This window comes from Ictidomys tridecemlineatus, chromosome 3 (genome assembly GCF_052094955.1).
Source record: "Ictidomys tridecemlineatus isolate mIctTri1 chromosome 3, mIctTri1.hap1, whole genome shotgun sequence".
Classification (NCBI taxonomy): Eukaryota; Metazoa; Chordata; class Mammalia; order Rodentia; family Sciuridae; genus Ictidomys; species Ictidomys tridecemlineatus.
The window spans coordinates 7,534,569-7,555,880 of record NC_135479.1 but is presented as its reverse complement, the minus strand read 5'-3'; the positions used below and the strand labels follow the sequence as shown (position 1 = coordinate 7,555,880).

Genomic DNA, 21,312 nt, shown 5'->3' with positions numbered 1-21,312 from the left:
GGCTGGAGTCCAGGGCCGACATTCCATCGCTGGCAACCAGGTCGGCCAACGTGGTGGGATAAACGGGCGCAGGCCCCGGTGGGGAGAAGCACACAGTGGTCTCCTGGCCAACTCAGCTGCCTGCACTAGAGGGGCAGGGAGGGACCATCTGGAGCGGGGACTGAGCCAGCGCCGCGTGCCTCTCAGCCAGTTTGGCGCATCTGAGCTGCTAGATGGATTAGCTATTGCAACTGTGATTATTAGCAGAATATTAAGACAATGGCTGGTGGCAGCGGCCTTGGGAACTCCTAGAGTTATTAACTCTGCTTTTGGGGATGACTGGCCCTCGACTCTGCAGAGGTGGTACTGATTTGTCTCTGGAATGATTCGATATTCCGCATGGGAAGCTTTAGCTGCTGATCCGCTTGAGGACTTCTCATCATGATTATTATTTGCTATCGGGTTAGAGCAACAAAGTCTTTCCTTTCCCGGATTCAGTTACACAACCACAGATCCGCATGACACCCAAAACAAGCCTGCCGCGCTCGGCTGGCCGTGGTGCCTCTGATTAACCTAGAAATCTGGCGGCCAGGGAGCAGGGGTCCTGTCAGGGGAGCCCAGGAAGCAGGGGAAACAGGAGCAGACAGGGAGCAGTCGCCCCGAGTGACTTATCAGCTGCTCATCCCCTGATGGCTTTGGAAGTTCTTGTGATTGGATTTCAGGCTTGACAGGAGAGGCCGGTGCCAGGCACCAACTGCCAGGGCCGGGATGGCAGAGACGAGCCGACAGGCAGCGGGCCCTCCTCAGCCAAGCAGCGTCCGCCAGGTGCTCAGGAGGGTGTGGGATTTAACCACCGTGCGCCACATTCTTCTGGTTTCTGTGACCATCCTCAACCCAGATCAGACCTCGCCTAGAACTAAGAGTCCTTCTCTGGTGGCTTCTTACCCAAGCAAGAGTCCAGCTCAGAGGAGCCCCAGACCCCCGTTTCTCCCTCCCCAACAGGGCCCCGGCAGCCCCCCACCCACAGTAGCATGAGTGTCAGACACGAACCCCAAGTGTGGGGACTCAGGAAGGGGCAGGAAGTGAGATGTGGAGACTCTTCCCAGAGGGAGAGGCAGCCCAGCCAAGCAGGGCCCATCCCAGTGTGCGCCCACCTGAAGGCCTGGCCTCTATGACGTAGCGGGTGATGGGCCCTTTGCCAGGGTCTCCGCTGGACCAGTGGATGGCGATGGCAGAGCTGTACCTCACGAGGATGGGCACTCCTGGAGGTCCTGGGGCACCTGCAAACCACACAGTGAGCGAGGGGTGTACAGAACCCCCAGAAGCTGCCCAGCCCCTCAACCTGGGCTGGAGGAGCAGGAGCGGGGCGGCCAGGCTCACCCCGGGCCAAGAGCCGCTAGAGCCGCGATGCTGAGGCCCGAGGAGCGTGCTTTCTTCAGGCCCGCCAGGCTGCACCCCATTGGTCACCCCTGCACCCCACTTCCAATCCCAGGGCAGCGGAGGGCATGAGATAAGCAGGAAGGAGTCAGAGGGGTTTGGTCCCAGCCCAGAAACGATCAGATGGGTGACTTGGATCACTTTTCATGTCCCTCCAGTGTGCCTCAGTGTGTCCATCTGTAAGGGCCTCCGGGAGGCTAAGGCTTGACGGGAGGTGTCCTGGGGGCGGCCGAGGTGGCTGCCGTGAGAGCAGATGGGATGCTGGCTGGGAGGGGGCTCCCATTCTCCTTTCCTGGCCGGTGATGGTGGCATGGCCCTACCTCCTGCTTGAACTTTCCCTGCCCCCAGCTGCACTTGCTGCTAGGCCAGGTGGGGAGAGAGGAGGCCCCGGGAGCCTGGGCAGGCGGAAGGAGGAAGAACCGAGCTCCCTGCCACCCCTCTGGCCCGTAGGTGTGTCCAGGGAGCAGCCTGGGACATCGCCAGCCAGGAAACCAGAGCAGGAGACAGGAGGTTGCTTCTGTAGACGGAGGAGTGTCAGGCACCTATGTACAGAGGGCCCCGCGCCCCTTCCTTTCTTGGGGAGCACCTGCCAGGGCAAGTGGGGTACCCGTCCCTGTGTTGCTGCTGTCTCCAAGCCCCCGTCTCTCCTGCTGTTGTCCACCAAGCCTGCTTCCCCCAGACATGGGCTTGGCCTCTCCAGAGCCTGGCACGTAGTAGGTGCTTCCTGGGTGCCTTTGGGACCCAGGAAGATGCTGGAGTACGGCAGCTGGGAGCTGCCTTGGTGAAAATGGCAGAGAGCCCAGCACTGCACGGAAGCTCCTCCAGGCCAGGGGAGCATGTCGGCCTGGACAGGAGGCCAGGGACTTGTCACATGGCTGGGCAGCTCACTGCTGGGCCTCTCTGTCTGTCCTGCACTGTGGCCTTGGAGGACTTTATGTCCTTCCTCCCTCCCTGCCCCAAGGAGCATCCTGCCTGCAGCCCAGGGGACAGTAGAGCTGGGTCTTTCAGGTGTGGAGGGCGGGGGTGACCCTGGGACAGGACAGTGCTCAGGGCTGAGGGAGGGGCTGGGGCGCTGCCCGGGGGCTCCAGGTAAAGGAGGGCCTGGCTGGGCTCCCTGCAGGCTCCTCCCACCCATAGGGGCCGGACGGCCATATTCTTTCTTTCTGGGTGTCTCTCCAGCCTCCTGCCTGCATCTCCCACCTTCCATAGAATAGTCACCCTCCGGGTGACCCCCTCCTGTCCCCAGTCACTGAGTAGCCCTCCCTTTGCTGGCCAGGGCCCTTCCTGCTTGTGGTTCCTGGGAAGACTCAGGTGCATGCGTCTAGGGCGGGGCTGGGGTCAGGTGCAGGGTGGAGCTGGCCAGCTGCCTCCAGTGCCCTGCGGCCTTTCTCTTCAGGGTGCCAGAGACAGGTCTGCTCCTCTGCAGAACCATTCCCGGGAACAGAAAGTGACCAGAAAGGAACAGGGAGGAGTGGCCAGCTGGGGTCGCCAGGGAGAGGCAAATCCACTGCACGTGGAAGGACAGGAGACCAGGGTTCTGCTGGGCGCTGCTCCCTCCTAGAGCCCGGGCCTCCTGGGGAGAGGGCCCTGTCGCGTGGGTGGGGCGGCCGAGGGAGGGCAGGGGACGTCTGGGATAGGCTGCCGACTTTCTGAGTGAAGGAGGGGGTGGGCAACATGGCCTAGAGGTGGCTCTTGTGTTCAGGATGGGCTGGGCCAGGACTCTGGAGCCTAAACCTGGCGCCACACACAACCGGGGGAGGACGCCAGAGAAGGGGGATGGTTAAGGGAGGTGATCAGGGAGGGCTTCAAAAGCAGAGCGTTCAGACATGCGTGAATACAAGATGGCATTCTGTGGTGTAAAGGTGGCTAGGCGGAGGGTGAGGGGCTTGGCTCTTCAGAGGTTGCCTGCTCCACCAAAATTCCCAGAGGCGCCAAAGTGGTCACACCCTCCAGGTATTCCTGTGATTAGTGCAGATTGCTGGGCGCCCCCTCGGTCCCGTCCCAGGGAATCAACATCTCTGAGCCCGCACCCTGGAATGCACAGTGTAACAGGAGCTGAGGGGACTCTTCTGTACCCACTCTGAGGGCATTGGTGGTTCTGGGGCTGGGCCAGGCCAGAGGCAGGGGACCTACCGACTACTGCATCCTTCCTGGAAGGAGGTGATGGAGGCTGGGAGGGAAAGAAAGGGGCACGTGGACAGGACTGAGCCCTGGGAGGAGGGTCTGGGATTGTGACTTAAGGATCCCAAGGACTCAGATGCCATTAACCAAGTACAGAGCCCAGGAGGCTGGAGGAGGGAGGGGATGGGCGGGGGAAGAGCCAGCTCTGCGCTCCCCCTCTGTCTGCAGGGTCTAGCACAGCTCTTGACACCTGGGGGCCCCCTCTGACTTGGGGTGCTGAGGTGCTTATTGCCCCCCTACCTTCTCCTGGGCCTGTGGTGACGTTGGCTTCAATCTCCGGCCCGTAGGTGAAGGTCTTGGCTCTGATGCGGAACCTGTAAGTCATGCCCTCGGCCAGGTCCTTCACCTTCAGCCACAGAGGGCTGCTGCCCTTCACGTCCACGGTCACGATCTTGCTGACCCCTGGGGAGGCACAGCGAGCAGGGGTTGAAGAGCTCGTAGGAGCACCAGCCCCATGGCCACTCAGTTTCCCAGAGCGCAGTCCTCTAACTGTTCTTGGAGAGAAGCGCGCAGCGGTCAAAGCCTGAGAACCTCTGTGAGCTGAACAGGGTCCAGTTGCACCCGGCAGGAAGAGCACTCACCTCCTGCAGCACTTACAACGGTACCCCACACTGACGCCACCCCACTTTTATCTCCTGTATAACGTCCCGTGGAACTTGAATTCTAGGCACTGTCTATCGGGAAAGCCTTCTGTCTTTCCATGAGCTGGAGGGGACACCGGTGACCGGCTCCAGACCCCACCTTGGCCCCACCCCCAGTCCCACCTCTAGTCTCCTCTTTCCTCCAAAGGGAGCTGAGATCCCCAGGGCCTCCATCACCCGCCCCTTTTTAGGACAGAAATGAGGCTGTCCCGGCACCCCAGGTCCCGGCAACCAGAGGGCGGGCTGGGGGCTGCTTTCAGGTGGGGGTGTGTGCTCTGAGCCCAGCCCCTTCACTGCCGGCCTCTCTAAGGGCTGAGCTCCTTTCCCATTCCAAGGTCCACGCTGGTCACCATGCAGGGACAGGTTTTGCAGTCCCCGGGCTGGGCTCAGAGCCCAGCGCTGGCCCTGGGTGTCTTTGGGCATGCCTCCCAGCCTGGTTTCAGCTGGTTCTTCTATTGATCCAGGGGATTAAGAGCCCCATGCAGGGAGCACCCTAAACATAAGAACAGAGCTCCCAGCACACGGGTGGTGCCTGGTCGAATCATTGAGGAGGGAACAATGAGAGGGTGGGACAGCGGGAGTCAGGACCAGGGACACTGGGCACCTGTTTCCTGACACTGCCGGACACACCCCTTGCCTGCCTGGGCCTTGGTTTTCCTGCAGGGGAGGGGGCTGCTGGAGACCTGGGAGGCTGGTTTGCTGCTGGCCCACACCCTGGGCTGGGGCAGGAGCCGGGCAGACACCACGCTGTCCAGACAGGGCTTCGTCCAGCCTCATGGTGAGCTGGGCTGTGACGGGGAGGGCGGGAAAACGTAAGCAGATACAGCTCAGCAGAGTGGATCCTGCACACCGAGAGATGCGCTCGCCACCCTCTAGGCGGGAGATCCCTGGACAGGCCAGGCAGAGGCCACTGTGTTGAAAGCTTGTACTGACCCCCTGCATCTTGTCTCTGTGACCTCCGTCCTGGGACCTGTCCCCAGGTCTCCTCCTCAGGCCCCGCTCCCCCTTGGTATCATAATGCACAGGTCCACTCTGCGGGACAAGCTCCTGGCACCCAGGTGGTGGCCGGGGAGACTGAGGGTCATTGTTCCCTCCACTGACCCAGAACTGCTGGCAGCAGAGTGTTCCCAGGCTCCGCCCCTTGTACTTGCCAGGCTCCATTGTTGGGAGGCATGAGGGCAAGAGGGATGACCACAGAAGTGGTCACTTCCTGCCACCAGAGCACCCATGGCAGGCCAGCCACTGCCCAACAGCTCGCTAGAACCAGCAAGTCCCAGCTCAAGCCACCCAGCCTCCTCCCTGCCCCTAAGACCCCGGTCCCCAGGAGATGGGTGATAACAAAAGAACAGCTGTTTCTGGGCACCCTGCTCAGCCCAGCTCGCTCACACCCCGTGTCCGGGCAGCCCTGGGGGGAGGAAAGCAGGCAAGAGTCTGATGTCCCCATCAGGGTCCCAGGAGCCCTGCCTGGGGCCTGGGAGTGGGGCCTGGGGGGTGCTGGAGGGGTCTGAGGGCAGCTTTGATGAGCGGGGCTCAGGTGTGAGGGGCATCTGTGGGGCAGGTCTCTTGATCTGCAGCTGGCATTAGGGGTGCAGTGACCCCCAACTTGTGCATCTTCCTGGGGAGAGGCTCCGAGGCTTTGAGCAGATTCTCCAAGGGGTTACTGACCCTCCAAAGGGCAAAGAAGGTGGGCCCTGGAGGAGGGCTGAGAACTCTGGGGTTCGGGAGGTGCTGGGGTAGGACAGGACGCCAGCGGTCCCCTTCTTCAGGGTCCCTATACAGGCCTGTCCACCTTGGAGACTCCGTTTCCCTGGCTGCTCTGCTTCTGGTTGACTGAGGGGAAGAATGGGTTGCAGGATTCTCTGTCTAGAAGTCGGGGGGTGTACAATGCCACCCTCAACTTGCCGGTATTCAGCCTTGGGGACACCTGTCCCTGGTCTGGGCCTCAGTTTCCCTGTTGGAAAGGGGGCAAGACTCTCACTGCTTCTAACCAGTGCACAGCGACTGAGGCAGGGGCCCCAGAGGACGGGGCGGTGTGGGGCAGGTCCACTCACCGTCCACTGGGGTGCAGGGCTCGTAGACCACCCTGTAGCCCTCCAGGACCCCGTTGGGGAAGTGCGGGGCTTCCCAGGACACGTTCACTGAGGTCGTGGTCAGCTCGCTGAACTTGACGGAGCCGGGCGCGCTAGGGGCTGGGGAAAGACAGCACAGGGGTTTGTTCTCTCCTTCTGCGGACGTTCAAAGTGTGGGGTTTGGTTCCAAGAAACTAGCGGGAGTGCTTGGGCCCGGGCCCGGGAAGAACAAGAATGCCCGGCCCAGAGCAAGGCTGCAGGAGGGGTCACCAGAGGCCACTGGACCCCTTCCCCGCCTCCCTCCATCTTAGCACTCGAATTTCCCAGATTGAAGTCCCTGGAACAGGAAGAAAAGGGGCTGCATTTCCTCCTCAGGCTGGAGAACTTGGACCTGTCCCCGAGGAGCGGCTGTGAGCCTGGCCAGCGGCCCGGGGCCAGCCATCGCACCTCCAGGGTCACCGTGGGGCAAGGCTACTTCCTGGCTTTGAGGGGTGCAGCTTTCGACTTTCCTGGTGAGTGGGGAGGTGGGGTGTGCGGGCCTCAGACCACAAGGAGGACACTGATCAAGGAGAGGCCGCGACGTAGCCGGCAGAACGGCCTTCCCCTTGCCCCGGCTCGACCCAGAGACACCATGCTGTCAGGGGGAGCCAGAGCCAAGGACGGTCAAAGGCTCCGGAGGGGAAGGGATGTTTCTCAGCCGCTGTCCTGAAACATGGGGTGGGGGGCCTCAGAGGGGGACTGGGAGGAAGGCAGGAAGCATCCCCCTCCACGTGTCCCGGATGGACAGGCTATTATTGTCCGGCGCTGCCTCCCCGCAGGGCTGGAGCTAATCTGGACGGGCTTCCGGCTCCAGAAGCGCCAGCTCGGGAGGCAGCGTGGGCAGCTCCGGCCCGAGCGCCTTTGAAGGAGGGAGGTGAGCTCAGGGCCCTTCCTGCCTCCCCTGGGTAGAGACGTGGGACAGAACGTTCTGTCCTGCGGCTGCAGCCCGGGAGCTTCCAGACCCCTAGAGCCTCACATCCGGCCCCAACACGCTGGCCGAGAGTGGCTGGGACGGGCAGACAGACAGACAGACAGACAGACAGACAGATAAGAGACCTGCACATTCGGATGCTCAGAGCCCAGCCTCAGCCTGGGGCGCCTGCTCCCTGCAGCTATTTAAGAACAAACATGATGCGCTGCAAGGCGAGCGTTGGGATGGTATGGTAGGGGGCTGTGGGGAGGCGGGGCCAGAAGCCTGCAGTGGTCCTCCGTAACCATGGGGACAGGTGCTAGGACCCCCATGGATGCAAAAAGCTCAGGATCCTCAAATAAAATGGCTCTGTGTAGAACCTATGCCCCTCTTCCCATGCCCCAAATCCTCTCTAGGTTCCTTACAACATCCGGCACAAGGGACAGGCTTCGCAAATAGTTGTCATACAGAATGGCCAGGAAAGGTTCCTAGTGTTCAGTAAAGATGCAGTGGGAACTCTTGGTTCTCCCAGGAATCCCGGGTCCCAGCCTCTGCTCCCCCATGACCAGCTGGAGGACCTTGGGTAACAGATGGGTTTTATGGGGGGACCTTTCCCTGGTGTTGCCCATTATGGGTACTGGAAGGAGGATCCAGGGTGGTTCTGCCCAGGAAGAGGCTTTGGGTCCTACGTGGCTTGCTCCACATTTGCTGGCCACAGAACCCCTACCTTTGCCTTCTCTGATCTGCCCTCCTGTCCAGCCTCCCGTCTGGCCTCCCTGCCTCCAGCCTCTCTCCTCACAGTCTGTCCTCTGTCCGGCATTAAGAGCAATGATTTTCAAAATATTAACCAGATCTCATGGCTCAACTGCTTCACCCCTCCAAGGGCTTCCATGCCCCTTAGAATTCACCCCCATCCCCCAGGCCCTCAGAGGCCTCACCCTCACCCCGTTTTCTTGTGGGCACTGGGCTTTCTCTGTGTCCCTGCACTGTCCTCCAGCCGCTGGGCCTTTGCACCTGTTGTCCGGTCCACCCCCTCCTGAACTTCCCACAGCTGGCCTCTTCTCACCCAAGCCTCAGCTCAGATGTCCCCACCTTCCTGAGGCCAAGTCACCCACCGTGGCTAACTAATCTATTTGCTTAGATTCACGCCCCTCACCAGGGTGGGGACTTGTTGGTCCACTGTCCCTGGCATCAAGCACAATGTGGGCTCATGGAGGACGCTCAAATATTGGCGGGATGAACAGAGGCAGGGGGATGGAGGGAGGAGGGGAGAGCCAGGCAGGGGGTCGTAGTGATCTGGGGCCGGGGTGAGTGCGGTGAGATGTGGGGGCTTTCTCACAGCTTATGGGGACAGCTTCTCTTTTCTGAGCTCTCCTGTCTGGGCCCCTCTTTGGGGGCTGGGATCTCGCACCCTGAGGGTGTCTTGGGGTCCTGAGTGCCCAGCCCAGATCCTCAGCGGATCAGGCAGCTGCCCCTGGGGCAGACCAGCCCCTCCCTGGGGTCTCTCCCCACCTGCTTGCTGGGTTTGGCCCCAGGTGGGGGCGCTCCGCGGCCCGTCTCCTGCGGCGTTGAAGGCCGCCACGCTGACCATGTAGGCCGTATAGCCCGTCAGGTTCTTGAGCTTCACGCCATTCTCAGCCAGGAAAAGCGTCTTCATGCGCTCCGTCAGGTTCTGCCTCTGGGCTTCCCAGAAATAGATCTGTGGACACAGAGGACTGTGGGAGGGAGGGGGGACAGAGACACAGGGCTCCCCTCCTGCCCTGGCCCACCCGGGGCCTTAGAGACGCCTGTGTGAGGCGTCCAGGAAACAGGAGTGTCTGGGAGATGCTGTAGAAACCTCTGCAAGGCCCGGCTTTTCCCAGCCAAGGGCCCCAGTTGACAGTTGGACTGTCAACACTGCGGGGTTCAGTCCCTGGCGGCTCCTTCTCAGTCCCCGTAGGATCTCCCGCTGGACATCAGCCTCTGATTACAGATCCTGGAGGAATCTGCCAGCTGTCAGGCAGGAAGCTGAGCCGAGAGGTGAGCACCAACAGAGTCATCCACCCTGGCCGAAGGGGGTGCACGGGCAGCAGCACCCCACCTGGGAGCGGCTGAGCCCCAGCCACCGGCCCCCAGACCTGCTGCAGGTTACCGAGGACTCCAGGGAGCACAGGCCACACTGTTTACTAGCAGTGACCTGGCCAGGTGACTTCTCTGAGCTGCAGTTTTGTCATGTATACAGCTCCCGGTTGTCATGGAACAGGTATGGCCCAGTGCCTCCGCGGGCGGGCGTGGCTGGCTTTGGAAGGTAGCTGTCTGCAGGTTTCCGGCCAGGAGCGCAGCAGGTGCCCCATGGTGCTTCCACTGATCTCGCCTCCAGCAGGGGCCGATGATACTCCTGGTTACCCAGTCTGGCAGATTCTTTGACTAGTTTAGAACTTTGAACCAAGGGCACCTCTTGGAGGATTCGAGATCATTTGGCGCCCCCTGCTGGCCGGAGGGGTTTCCGCACGCTTTCCAATGTCCGGCTTTTCAAGGTCTCAGTTTATCCGGAGGAAGCCCATGAAGGTCCGCCTCTTCTCATATGGGTGGATGGGCAGGAGTTGAGGTGGTCATTCATAAAGCCACTCATTCCTCCCTTGTCCATGCACAGCAAGGGGACGCAGGGCTCCTGCGTTGAGGGGAAAGGTCAAGGCTAAGGTCGGCCCTAGGTGGGATTTGGAAACCCACACCAGGAGAATCGCAGACTCCCGTAGATAGCGGCTGTGGCTGCATTCCTGGGGGCCTTGGCACTCAGCGTTGGGAGGAGAGTTGGAACAGCAAAGGAGAGTGAGCGGGAGCCTCTGGCCAGAGAAGCCAGAGAAGCCAGCCGCCCTGGAGGAGGGAGGGACGGCCCGTCCAGCAGCTGCCAAGTCAGGACGAGACCCGAGATCTGAGCACGGTGACCAGGGATGAACCCTTCCATGTGATGGATTGGGAACCTACTCAGAGGGGGTTCAAGAGAGAACGAGCCAGGCACCGTGGTGCACGCCTGTAATCCCAGCAGTTTGGGAGGCTGAGGCAGGAGGATCGCGAGTTCAAAGCCAGCCTCAGCAACTTAGTGAGGCCCTATCTCAAAATAAAAAGGGCTGGGGATGTGGCTTAGTGATTAAGTGTCCCTGGGTTCAATCCACAGTTAGAGAGAGAGAGAGAGAGAGAGAGAGAGAACACAAGAGAAGAAGAGTTGGATGGAGAAGAAATTCCAGAAGATTTTTTTTCCTTTTTTTTAGAAAAATTGTTTTTTTAGTTGAAGTTGGACACAAGACCTTTATTTTATTTTTATGTGATGCTGAGGATTGAACCCAGCACCCTGCACTGCTAGGCGAGTGCTAAACTGCTGAGCCACAACCCCAGCCCCTCCAGGAGATTCTTTTTGAAGAATTATGCTGCCAAGGGACCAGCCAAAGAATGGGGATGACTGGAAGAAGATGTGGGGTCAGAAAAAGGCATTAGAAGGGAAATAAGCTGGGGACAGTGAGGCACACCTGTGATCCCAGCTACTCAGGAGGCTGAGGCACGAGGATCACAACTTTGAGGCCAGCCTCGGCAACTTAGAGAGACCCTGTCTCAACATAAAGAGGACTGGGAGTGTAGCTCAGTGGTAGAGCACCTGCCTAGCACGCCTGAGACCCTGGGTTCAACTGCTGGTCTCACACACACACACACACACACACACACACACACACACATCTCAGAATGTGTTTGTGCCCTGTCAACAACAGCCATGGTGCAGGGTGGGGTGGGGCAGGCGGAAGGGTCATGGCTGGCCCCTGGCCCTTGGGGAGGGGAGGTCAGGGCGCAGGACCAACCAGGGGTGGCATACACACAGACAAGCCTTCTTGTCTGGGCACTGGACGCAGCTGGCTTCGGTAGACGATGATCAACAGCAGGAAGGACTTACGCACAGTACACCAAGGGCCTGAGCCAGGTCCAGGTCCCCGGGGGGCCGGCAGCCGAGTGGCAGTGCCAGGACTCCTGCTCCAGAGGGCAGGCGCCGGGCCCCTTTGGCTCCCTGTGTCCCAGGCGCCCAGGGTCATGCCTGGCACGTCGCTGGTGCCAGGAAACACCGCAGGCGAGGATGTGCCTCCCGTAGACAGGGCTGGCTCAGGAGCCTGTGACGTGCCACCACTGTCCTCTACCTGCTCAGTGCCCTGTCCTTGCTTTCCTTAAGATTTATTGAGGTCATCGACAAATAAAAATTGTCTGTATTTAAGGCCATGCTCCGCACAACCGACCCCTGCAACCAAGCGCATCCACACACCCACCAGCTCACAGTTACTCTTTCCCCTCTTGATCCTGGGGATTGAACCCAGGAGCACCTAACCACTGAGTGACACCTCGAGCCCTTCTTATTTTGAGACAGGGAGTCCCTAAGTTGCTGAGGCTGGCCTTGACCTTGCGATCCTCCTGCCTCAGCCTCCTGAGCTGCTGGGGTTTCAGGCGTGCACCCCGGTGCCTGGCCTGAGTCACTTGAGTTGCTGGGGTTTCAGGTGTGACCACTGCTCCTGGCCCGCCCTTTCTTCTGTGTGTGCTGAGAACACTTAAGCTCCACCCTCAGCAAATTCCCACTGTGCGGTTCTGTAAGCTCGTCACTATGCAGCCGTACACGAGACCCCCCAGAACGAATCTGCCGGTGTAACTGGACTTTTTAGGCTCTGGGCAATGTCTCCGTTTCTCCCTGGCCGGGCAATCACCCTTCTATGAGTTTGACTATCTTATTTTTTCCCTCGCCACTGAGTTGGACTCCATGTGTAGGAGAGCTCAAGTAGCACGAGTCTCTCTGTGTTTGGCTTATTTCACTATTTAATAGAAAGTCTTCTGGTTGGTGCAGGTGCGAGCGGCAGGCTTTCCCTCCTCCTGAAGGCTGGGTAACATTCCCGCCTGTCTGCCTCCACGCTGCCTTTCTCCACCCACTCACCCACGGGTCAACATTCAGGCTGGTTCCACCTCTTGGCTGTGATGGATCAGGCTGCAAGGAACAGGGGAGGCAAATATCTCTTCAAGCTTCTGGTTTCAAGACGGGCGCAGTGGTGCACCCATGGTCCCAGCAACTCTGGAGGCTGAGGCAGGAGGATCTAACGTTCAGGCCAGCCTCGGCAACTTAGTGAGGGCCTGTCTCAAAATTCTAAAATATTAAAAAGGGCTGGGGATGTAGCTTGTCGCGAGCCGCCCACGGGCCGTGTGTGGGGACCGTTGCGCACAGTAGCCAGATGAGGGGTAGTCTGGCACGGCAGACTCCCGGTCAGGGTGATGCAGGTGAGCCCCCGTCAAGCTCTGCCTAAGACCCCGCACAGCACCTGAGATGGGTGTGACCTGCTGAAAGATGTCATCAATCTGCTGACCACAGACATCAGGAAGCAGGACTCCGCCTTGAAACCTTATCCCTGCCTTTGATGTCCCTGTTATAAAATAAACCAGACTCAGGTCCTCTCTCTTTCCAGCCAGGAAGCGTGACCCTTAAGGTCGAAGTACGTCCTGCCCTGGATTTAAAAAAGCGACTCTGTGTTGTGTGATTTTTTTCCGTTCTCTTGTTCTTAGCTTAATGTTGCAGCCAGCCCGTTTAAACCCAGTTTGTCTCCTCTGCGAGGGATGCGGTGGAGAGTAGCTCAGTCACAAAGTGCTCTGGGTTCGATCCTTAATACCAAAAAAAAAAAGAGAGAGAGAAATCTTGATTTCAGCCAGGCCTGGTAGCACCTGTAATCTTGGACTGGGGAGGCTGAGGCAGGAGGATCACAAGTTCTAGGCCAGCCTCAGCAACTTACTTAGACTCTATCTCCAAAGAAAAATAAGAAGCGCTGGGGATGTGGCCTAGCGGTAAAGTGCCCTTGGGCTCTTATCCCCAGTACCAACCCCACAAAAAGCCCAACTGACTTCACTTCATTTGGATAAATACCCGGAAGTGAGGCTGCCGGATAATATGGCAGTTTGATTTGGAACCTCCAGGCTGCTCGGCACGGAGGCCGGGCCATCTGCACCCCGCGGACAGCGCACAGGGTTTGGGTCCCCAGGTCCCCTGCTATCTGTGACTGCTGGTTGACAGCCTCCCCGACAGGTGGGAGCTGACATGTGGCCCTGGCTTCCACCTGCACTTCCCGGTCGTTTGTGACGTTGAGAACCTTTCCACACCTGCTGGGCATTAATGGGTCCTCTCTTGAGAACCGTCTACTGGGGTCCTTCGCCCCACTTTTAAATCAGGTCACTGGTTTTCTTGCTCTGAGTTGACTGAGCTCCGTGGTCTGGCTCTGAACTCCCGATCAGGGGCACCGTCTGCAGTGTTGCCTCCCATCCTGCAGGTTGTCCCCTCTGTCCACTCCTCTCTGCTGTGTCTCTGTCCTGTCCTGCTGCACCTGAAACTGGCTGAGCTGCAGCCAGAGCGAAATCCCCCCAACTGGGCGCAGACCAGCCGTCTGGGGAGAGCCCGGGTGGGAGGCCGCTGGGTATGGTGCCTTGTCCAGCCCTGGATGACCCTGTCCTGAGTCCCTGGGGGTGTCAGAGGCTGAAGTCCGAGGGTTCTCAGGTGTCTTCTCTAGGGTGTCGTAGTGTTGCATTCAACCTACGCACATCCTTTGTGCCCTCCAGACCATCTCAGGGTTGCTAATCTCCCCCACGCAAAACGCAAATGCTGTGGCCACCGTGGCTGGTCGGTGGGTTTAGGAATAATGACAAGGTAAAGTCCATGTGTTCAGTACAGATTCTTCCTGAAAAAATATATTTGGCACTGGGGATATATGTGTGTATATATAATATTACATCCCCAGCCCTTTTTAAAATCTTCTTTTTTTGAAGCAGGGCCTCACTAAGTCCCCCAGGGTGGCCTGGGACCTGCCATCCTCCTGCTTCAGCCTCTGAGCCGCTGGGATCATGGAGTGTGCCCCCGCACCTGGCCCCGTAAGAGTTAACATCCGGAAGGTGGTGTCTGGACGGGCTGGTGGGCCATGCTCTGCCAATCCCACTAAGCCGAATTGTCTGGCTGGATTCTAGAATCTTTTTTTTTTTTTTTTTTTTTTTTTTACATTTTGGATATATTATTTAATTTTTTAGGGTTTCTGGGCACCATGAATTCTCCAAAAGTAAGCAGTGTTTAAGAGACAGTATGTACAATTTTTTTTTCCATTTGTATTTTCACATTTGAAAACTTTCTCTACGCTATGGTTATTGTGGGGAGGATTAAATGTTGTCCCTTTCTTAGAGTAATGGTACAATGGTCTCATTTGTAGAGCTTCTCTCCAGTGTGTTTTCTCTGATGTCTAGTAATATATGATATATATTTTAAAATGTTTCTACATTCTCTACATTTAGATGTCTTCTTGCCAGAATAAGTAGCCTAGTGGTGAAAATAATTGATTTCTTATTAAAAGCTTTGCTGCATTGTTTCAATTTGTAGGGGTTCTTTTCTGTATAAATTCTGTTGTTAATAAGGTTTATTCTTTCTTTTTTTAATGTTTATTTTTTACTTGTAGTTGGACACAGTACCTTTACTTCAATTATTTATTTTTATGTGGTGCTGAGAATCAAACCCAGGATCTCACATATGCGAGGCTAACACTGTACCACTGAAGTACAACCCCAGCCCCACATTCTGTACATTTGTAGGGCTTCTCTCCAGTGAGTTCTGCTGTGATGAATAAGGTCTATTTTTTGATGAAAAGCTTTGCCACATTCTGTACATTTGTAGGGCTTCTCTCCAGTGTGAGTTCTCCTGTGGCAAATAAGGTTTGATTTTTGACCAAAAGCTTTGCCACAATCTTTACATTTGTAGGGCTTCTCTCCAGTGTGAGTTCTACTGTGGCGATTAAGGTGTGATTTTTGATGGAAAGCTTTGCCACATTCTGCACATTTGAAGGGCTTCTCTCCAGTGTGAGTTCTTCGGTGGCAAATAAGGTGTGATTTTTGACCAAAAGCTTTGGCACATTCTTTACATTTGTAGGGCTTTTCTCCATTGTGGGTTCCTCTGTGGTAAATGAGACCTTTTTTTTTTTTTTTTTTTTTTTTTAGTAAAAGCTTTGCAACATTCTTTATTTTTGTAGGGCTTCTCTCCAGTATAAATTCTCTGGTGGTGAGCAAGGCCTGATTTTTTAATATGATTTCTGGTGTTCACTCTCACTGGTAGTTTTCCATATTTTCTTTTGTGGTAAATAGTCGAGATCACAACTTCTATATTTTGCACTTATCACTTCATGAAATATATGTTTTAGGCCCTTTTCTGGTGAATATTTTGCATATGATTAGGACTCATGCCCAGAAAGGCAAAGGTTCTATAGTTCTCTAGCGTCACGTCTCTATATAAATTTTTCTGAGCAGGCTGAAGGCATTCCCACTCCTCTTCAGTAAAATCAATGGCTGCATCCCTAAATGTTAACAGTGCCATTTCCTGGCTCTCAGGGTTCTCCGCGTTCTCCCTGTGGGTTGTTTTCAGATTCTGCTTAGCACAGACACCTGGGCTCCGGATCCAGGACAGAAGCCTCTGTAGAAGTCTGTAGCCTGGCACATGACCTCTGGTTTCCTTAAGGACAGGACCATGTTCCAAGCATCCCTGGATCTCCAAGCCCAGGCAAGTCCTCAGAATACATTAGACACCTTCCTCTTCCCGGGGCAGCCTGCCACCAACCCGCTGGCCACCATGTTGGTGGAGGAGGCCCTGCTGCTTCCGGGTGCCGAGGGGAGCCATGGGGGGGGGGGCGGCGACAAGGGCCGTGGTGGCCCCAAGCGTAAGAGCAGCTGCAAGAAGAACCAGCCAGGCAAGTACAGCCAGCTGGGAGAGCAGCGGCTTGTCGCTGGCGGGAATCTATGCAGAGGCCAGCAAGGTGGCGGGGTTCGACCAGCCCAACAGCCGCACCTACCTCAAGTACTTGGTGCACGCTGGTGCAGATGACTGGCTACAGCACGTCAAAGGCTCCTTCAAGCTCCATTGCTAAAAGCTAGTGGCCAGCTAATGGTGGGCCCCTTTTCCGCGCCTGCCGTGCAAAAACCTAAGAAGCCGGCAGCCACGTGGACACCTGACCCAGTGTCCCCAAGGTGCCCAAGGGCGGCAAGTGGGCGCCCCGGCCCCACACGTGACAACGTGGAGGGGGACAGTCCCCGCTGGGCCACAACCTCACCTACCCTCCCCGACGCACTGCTCTGGCCTCCCCCTGGATTCTAGAATCTTAAGAAAGCAACCGAGACCTGCAGAAGGAGATCGGTGTGATGTCCATTTAACGTCACGTGACTGCCTCCTGGGTGGCACCTTGCTCCTCTCCCCCAGGCGGTGGCCGTGGGGTGCCTCCCTCTAGAAGGGCCTTCCTGTGGACGACCTTTCTCAGATCAGGCTTAGAACCTCCTTTATGTCTGTTAACCTCCCCGCGGAGGGCTCCACTGTCCACATCTGCAGCTTAGAGCCAGCTGGAGGTCCGTTGTGTCCCCAGCCTCTCTTCAGGGTCCTGAAGATGTCCAGCAGAGGTTTTGCACTGGACATATGTGGAGCTGGACCCTGGATCTCCTCCGGCCTCCTCTTGGGTCCCTTCCTCCTGGGTCCTGGAGTGTCCGGTGGCTCTCCTAGGCCCTCAGTTTCTCTGGCTCTGCCTTTAGTGCGGAGCCCGAGGCCACCACGCCTCACGGCTGCTCTGCCTGGCCTGAGTCCCAGGGTCACCTCACCTGGCTGGATCAGACACTCCTCCAGTTTCTGTCCTTTCATTTCTCAGCACAGCAGCCAGAGTGACCCTCTAAGACCACGTTCCCAGTGTCTCTCCTCTGCCCAAGCCCTCCCGGGCTGTCATCTTTCTCGGGGTAAAAATCCAAGCCCCCAAGGGCCCTCGGTGCCTGGCCTGCTCAGCACTCATCTCTCGTCATGCTCCCCAAGTCACTCTGGGGGCTCACAGGGCGCTCTGCTGCTCTGTGGACACTCCAAAGCCTGGCCTACCCCAGGACCTTTGCTCTTCCTGGAATGTTCCTCTTCTGGGTCTATGTGCCTTGTGCCCTGTGTTCCTTTAAGTTTTGTTTAGGTCTCACTTTCTCATTAAGCCCTTCCCTAACAGCCCTGTTTAAAGTTTGAGGTTCCCCCTTGGATCTAAGCCCTCCCCTCCACCTGCTGAATCATCTGGCAGTATTACTTATTTTGAACATTTGTGGTGTCCTCCCCGCTAAAAACTCAAGCTCCTATTGTCTCTTTGCTCACTGAGAACAATGCTGGGCAGAAAATAACTGCTCAATAAACACCGGTCAACCAGTGACTGAGAGACGGTGCTCGAGGCCTGCACATGAAGGTGCCCGTCCACGCACACGGCACCCAGCCTGACCCCAACGCAGGATCAGTGACACGAATGTGTGGCTCCCCCAGGTGAACCAAGGCTGAGGTCAGCCCTGTCCGTTTCCTCGGTTTGCGCCACGGCGGCTGCTCAGGTTCCGAGGTGTTTTCTGGAACCGGTGCCTGTCCTGGGTGCTCTGTGCGGTGCCTCGGCGCCCACACGTTTCCTGGATCTGTGTGTGAACTCACAACTTCCAAACCTCGAGAGTCTGGTGGCTGCCAGCCTGCGCTGGCTCCGCGCGGAGCCCTGCCCGTTCCTTGGGAGGCATATGCTGGGTGCAGGATCGGGTTCTCCCAGCTGGCGCGCCTGGGCAGAGCCTGGAGGGTGGCATCCATCTCGGGAGCTTCCTTGGCAAGACGCCCTCCTCCCTCCCTCCTCCCTCCCTCCTCCCTCCGCCCTCCTCCCTCCTGGGTTCTGCCTTCCCTGGGCTGCGTGGGAGGCTTGCTGGGCCTTGCTGTGGCTGGGCCAGGGGGTCACCAGGCCCTGCGGCTCACACCCTGCGGGCCCACACCCCAGGATGCTGCCCAGGGCTTTTCTCTGGAAGGACATGTACTGACCAGGACCAGCCAGCTACCAGAGTGGACCCGACCTTGGCTGGGGGTGGCGCACGCCTCCAAGCTGGCCGAGGCTGCGTGTCCCAACGTCTCCAACTAAGGGGACATGCTCCTTGGCCAGAGGCCTGAATTCTGACTCTTTGCTGTTCTGTGACCTCGACAGGCTACCCACGCAGGGCCTTGGTCTCTTCACCTGTCCGTGGGCCTCTACACCAGGGGCCAGGTCTGTGTAATGGGTTTCCTCCTCTGTGTCAAAGTCACCTGAACTGGCTTGGTTTCCTCATCTGTGTGACGGCGACTGGTATCAAACCCATCTGTCTAACGGGCTTTCGAGGAGAGGACTGAAGAGTTCCAAAGGGCTCCGTGAATTTTAGGGACCCATTAGAACACACGCCATCATCCAAAATCTAGAAACGACTCTTGAGCAGAGATTTCAAATGAGCCAGCGGCAGCTTGTCCACTGGGCGTCTCATTGGTATCAATGTTGCGATCAGGTGACCAAAGAACGCCTAGGAGGGGCCGTTGTTCTGGGGCTGGGCTTGGCAGGGCAGGGGTGCCGCTCAGGGATGCTAAGAGCAGAGGAGTGGCTGGACTTCTTGCACCTGGGCCCACTGCCCCCGGGACACTGGAGACAATGAGCGTCAGTTGGTCCCAGCTGTACAATGTTTGTGTGACTTGGGTCACAGCCAAGGTGGAGAAGGAGGGGCCTGGGACCTCTGGGCCTGCACCCAGCCCCCGTCCTGCCTGTGCCCCTCTGCACCCCCTACTCTCTCGGAACCCCTACCTTGTAGCCCTGGATGTCTCCGTTCTGGCTGTCCGGCGGGGGTGGCTCCCAGGTCACATCCAGTTGTGTGGCTGTGGTGCTGTGGACGGCCACGTTTCGGGGCGCTGCTGTGGGTACTGGGGGCAGAGGGGGTGGTGTGTTGGTGAGTGGACTCCAGGGAGAGCCCAGCGGTGGGAGCGCCTGGGGCTGGGTGGGTACTCACCCGCCTCCCCCACGAACACCTCTTGCGGGGGGCTCAGGGGCCCCTCGCCCACGGCGTTGTACACGCTCATCCGAATCTCGTAGCGCCTGTGCTTGTTCAGGTCTGCGGGCGAGAGTGGGGAGGGGACAGAGGTCACCGTCCCTGCCGGAAGGAGCCCACAGAGGCACGAGGCCCCGCAGTCCCAGCCCCTGTGTGAAGGCTCAGGAGAAAACAGGGAGGAGGCGCCCAGGGGCTCTCTGACTCCCCCTGCAGACTCCGATGTGAGGCGCGGCTGCTGGCCTCCGGGCCACGGGTGACACGGGACATTATCCCACAGGGCACTTGAGATGGAAAGGGCCCTGTTAACATTCATGCTGGGACAACTGTGTAAACCCAGCCTGTCCCGGGTGCCCTGGGCCAGGGGACAGGCGCTCCCTGCTTGTCCTATGTCCTGCCGCTGTGAAGGCAAGTTCCCGGCCCTGCCCCAGCTGTGGCCCCATCGTCCCCGTGTGCCAGCTCTTTTCCTGGGGGAAGTGCTGTGGGTGGACTCAGGGCCCTTGGATGCCAAGCGCACGCTCTGCCCCCAGCTGCAGCGCCAGCCCCCGCTTGGCCCTAGAGGGAGGCTTGTCAGATGGGACTTCTGGCCTCGGAAGCCCCTCGTTTGGCCAAGTTTGGGGCTTGGGGGGGGGACACGCCTGGCAAAGCTGGCTCCATCCATCCAGGTGGGAGACTCTGTCCCTGTGGGGGTGGCTGCGAGGTTCCCCGCCCTCTGCACCCCTCCCTCTCCGGCTCCCTCCCCTCCCCCTTCCCCAGGTGGAAGTTCTAGGCACTGGGGGAGTCTCCTGGCCGACCCCTGTGCAGTCAGAGGGGGACAGTTGAGGGCGTCTGGACTGGACAGGTGTGGCTTCCGCGCACCCGGCCCTGTGAGAGTGGCCTGGGGAAGATCCCTGCTGGGGCTTCAGGAACGGCAGGCACAGGGGGAGCCATGGCTGGGCCCCGCTGGGGAGCCGCAGCCCAGCGCTCAGGGCAGGCCTGGGGAGGGGAGATAGCGGGCTGAGACGAACCTCAAACTGGACGGATTGGGCAGCATCGGTGGACACCTGCCCACCTGCCTAGCGGCACCCAGAGCTCCTACTGCAGACCTGCCACCATCTCCCACCCGCAGGAGGCTGCCGGCTCCTACCCCACACCCAACAGAGACGGGGTGGGCCGCCTGGTAACGGCCTCCTGCGTCCTGGGTTTGAGTCACTTGTGTGGAGGCTGGTCCTGTTCCTCAGGCACCCGGGGCGCCTGGGCCTGGGGCGGGAGTTCTGCAGGACCCACTCCCCGTCCCGAGGAGGCCTGGGCCGCCCCAGGGCCGCCATGCAAGACTTACTGTCCAGCTCGCACTGCGTGAGGCTGGGCCGGCTCAGGTTCCGCACGGAGTACAAGGCTACGGGGAGCGGGCGGGGGGCCAGAGACAGCAGACAGAGGAGGTTAGTGCCACGTCCCACCCCAGGAAGCCGAGAGGGGAGGAGGGCCACCGAGGAGCGGGGAGAGCTGCTGGAAGAGGCTGCTGCAGGTCAGCGCTGCCCCTTCCCGGGGGCACTGGCCCAGGGTCACGAGGACCCCTTGGAGCCCCAGGTGGCGTCCCTGGGGACAGCTCTGGGGACCCTCTAGTCCCAACCCACTCTCCTGTTTCCAGGGACAGCCCCTGGAAAACCACATTTAAATCCCGGGGTCGTTGGTTTTCTCAGATGAACCAGAAACAATTTTATACCAGGAAATTTGGGCGCCCTGCGGCGGGCTGACCGCATCCAGGCCGTGCGGCGGGGCCAGGACCAGCCCCTGGACCGGTGCTTCTAGTTCTACGCTCAGGCTCCTTTGCTAGGGGCTGCACCTGGCGTGCTCTGCTGACATGTCACTGTGACCATGTCACTGGAGACACCGTGTGGGGGGACCTGTGGGGGGCTTGGGGGTCGGGCAGGTCCCAGGCCCCTCTCTTGGCAAGTGGCCCCACCAGGCCTGGTACCCTGGTCCTCTGTGCCCCGCCTGCTCCCCTGAGCCTCCATGAGTCCCTGTGGGGCCCTGCGGAGGGGACACCCACGCCACGTCCTCTCCAGACTGGCCGCCCGCTGCGTCCCCCCTGCCAGCCTAGCTCAGCCTCCTGCTTTGGCTACTTCACTGCAACAGACTCCACTGGCCTCCCTGCCCCTGGCCCCCCGTCCCCCGGCCAAGTCATCACCCTCAGCCACCA

General features: G+C 58.8%; 1 protein-coding gene across 2 annotated transcripts in view; it reads right to left on the bottom strand.

Moving 5' to 3' along the window:
• The window catches only part of Sdk2 (sidekick cell adhesion molecule 2), a 243,821-nt gene that overhangs the window by 18,227 nt on the left and 204,282 nt on the right, over nucleotides 1–21,312 (bottom strand). The window contains exons 34-40 of one of the 2 annotated variants that reach the window (XM_021733719.3): nucleotides 20,452–20,508; nucleotides 19,098–19,199; nucleotides 18,896–19,011; nucleotides 8,769–8,955; nucleotides 6,290–6,427; nucleotides 3,838–3,999; nucleotides 1,134–1,259 (exon numbers count right to left, since the gene is read on the bottom strand). In XM_021733719.3, coding sequence (XP_021589394.2) covers nucleotides 1,134–1,259; nucleotides 3,838–3,999; nucleotides 6,290–6,427; nucleotides 8,769–8,955; nucleotides 18,896–19,011; nucleotides 19,098–19,199; nucleotides 20,452–20,508 — 888 coding nt within the window. The remainder of the gene's footprint in view (nucleotides 1–1,133; nucleotides 1,260–3,837; nucleotides 4,000–6,289; nucleotides 6,428–8,768; nucleotides 8,956–18,895; nucleotides 19,012–19,097; nucleotides 19,200–20,451; nucleotides 20,509–21,312) is intronic. The other variant, XM_040268502.2, reaches the window with a different exon arrangement.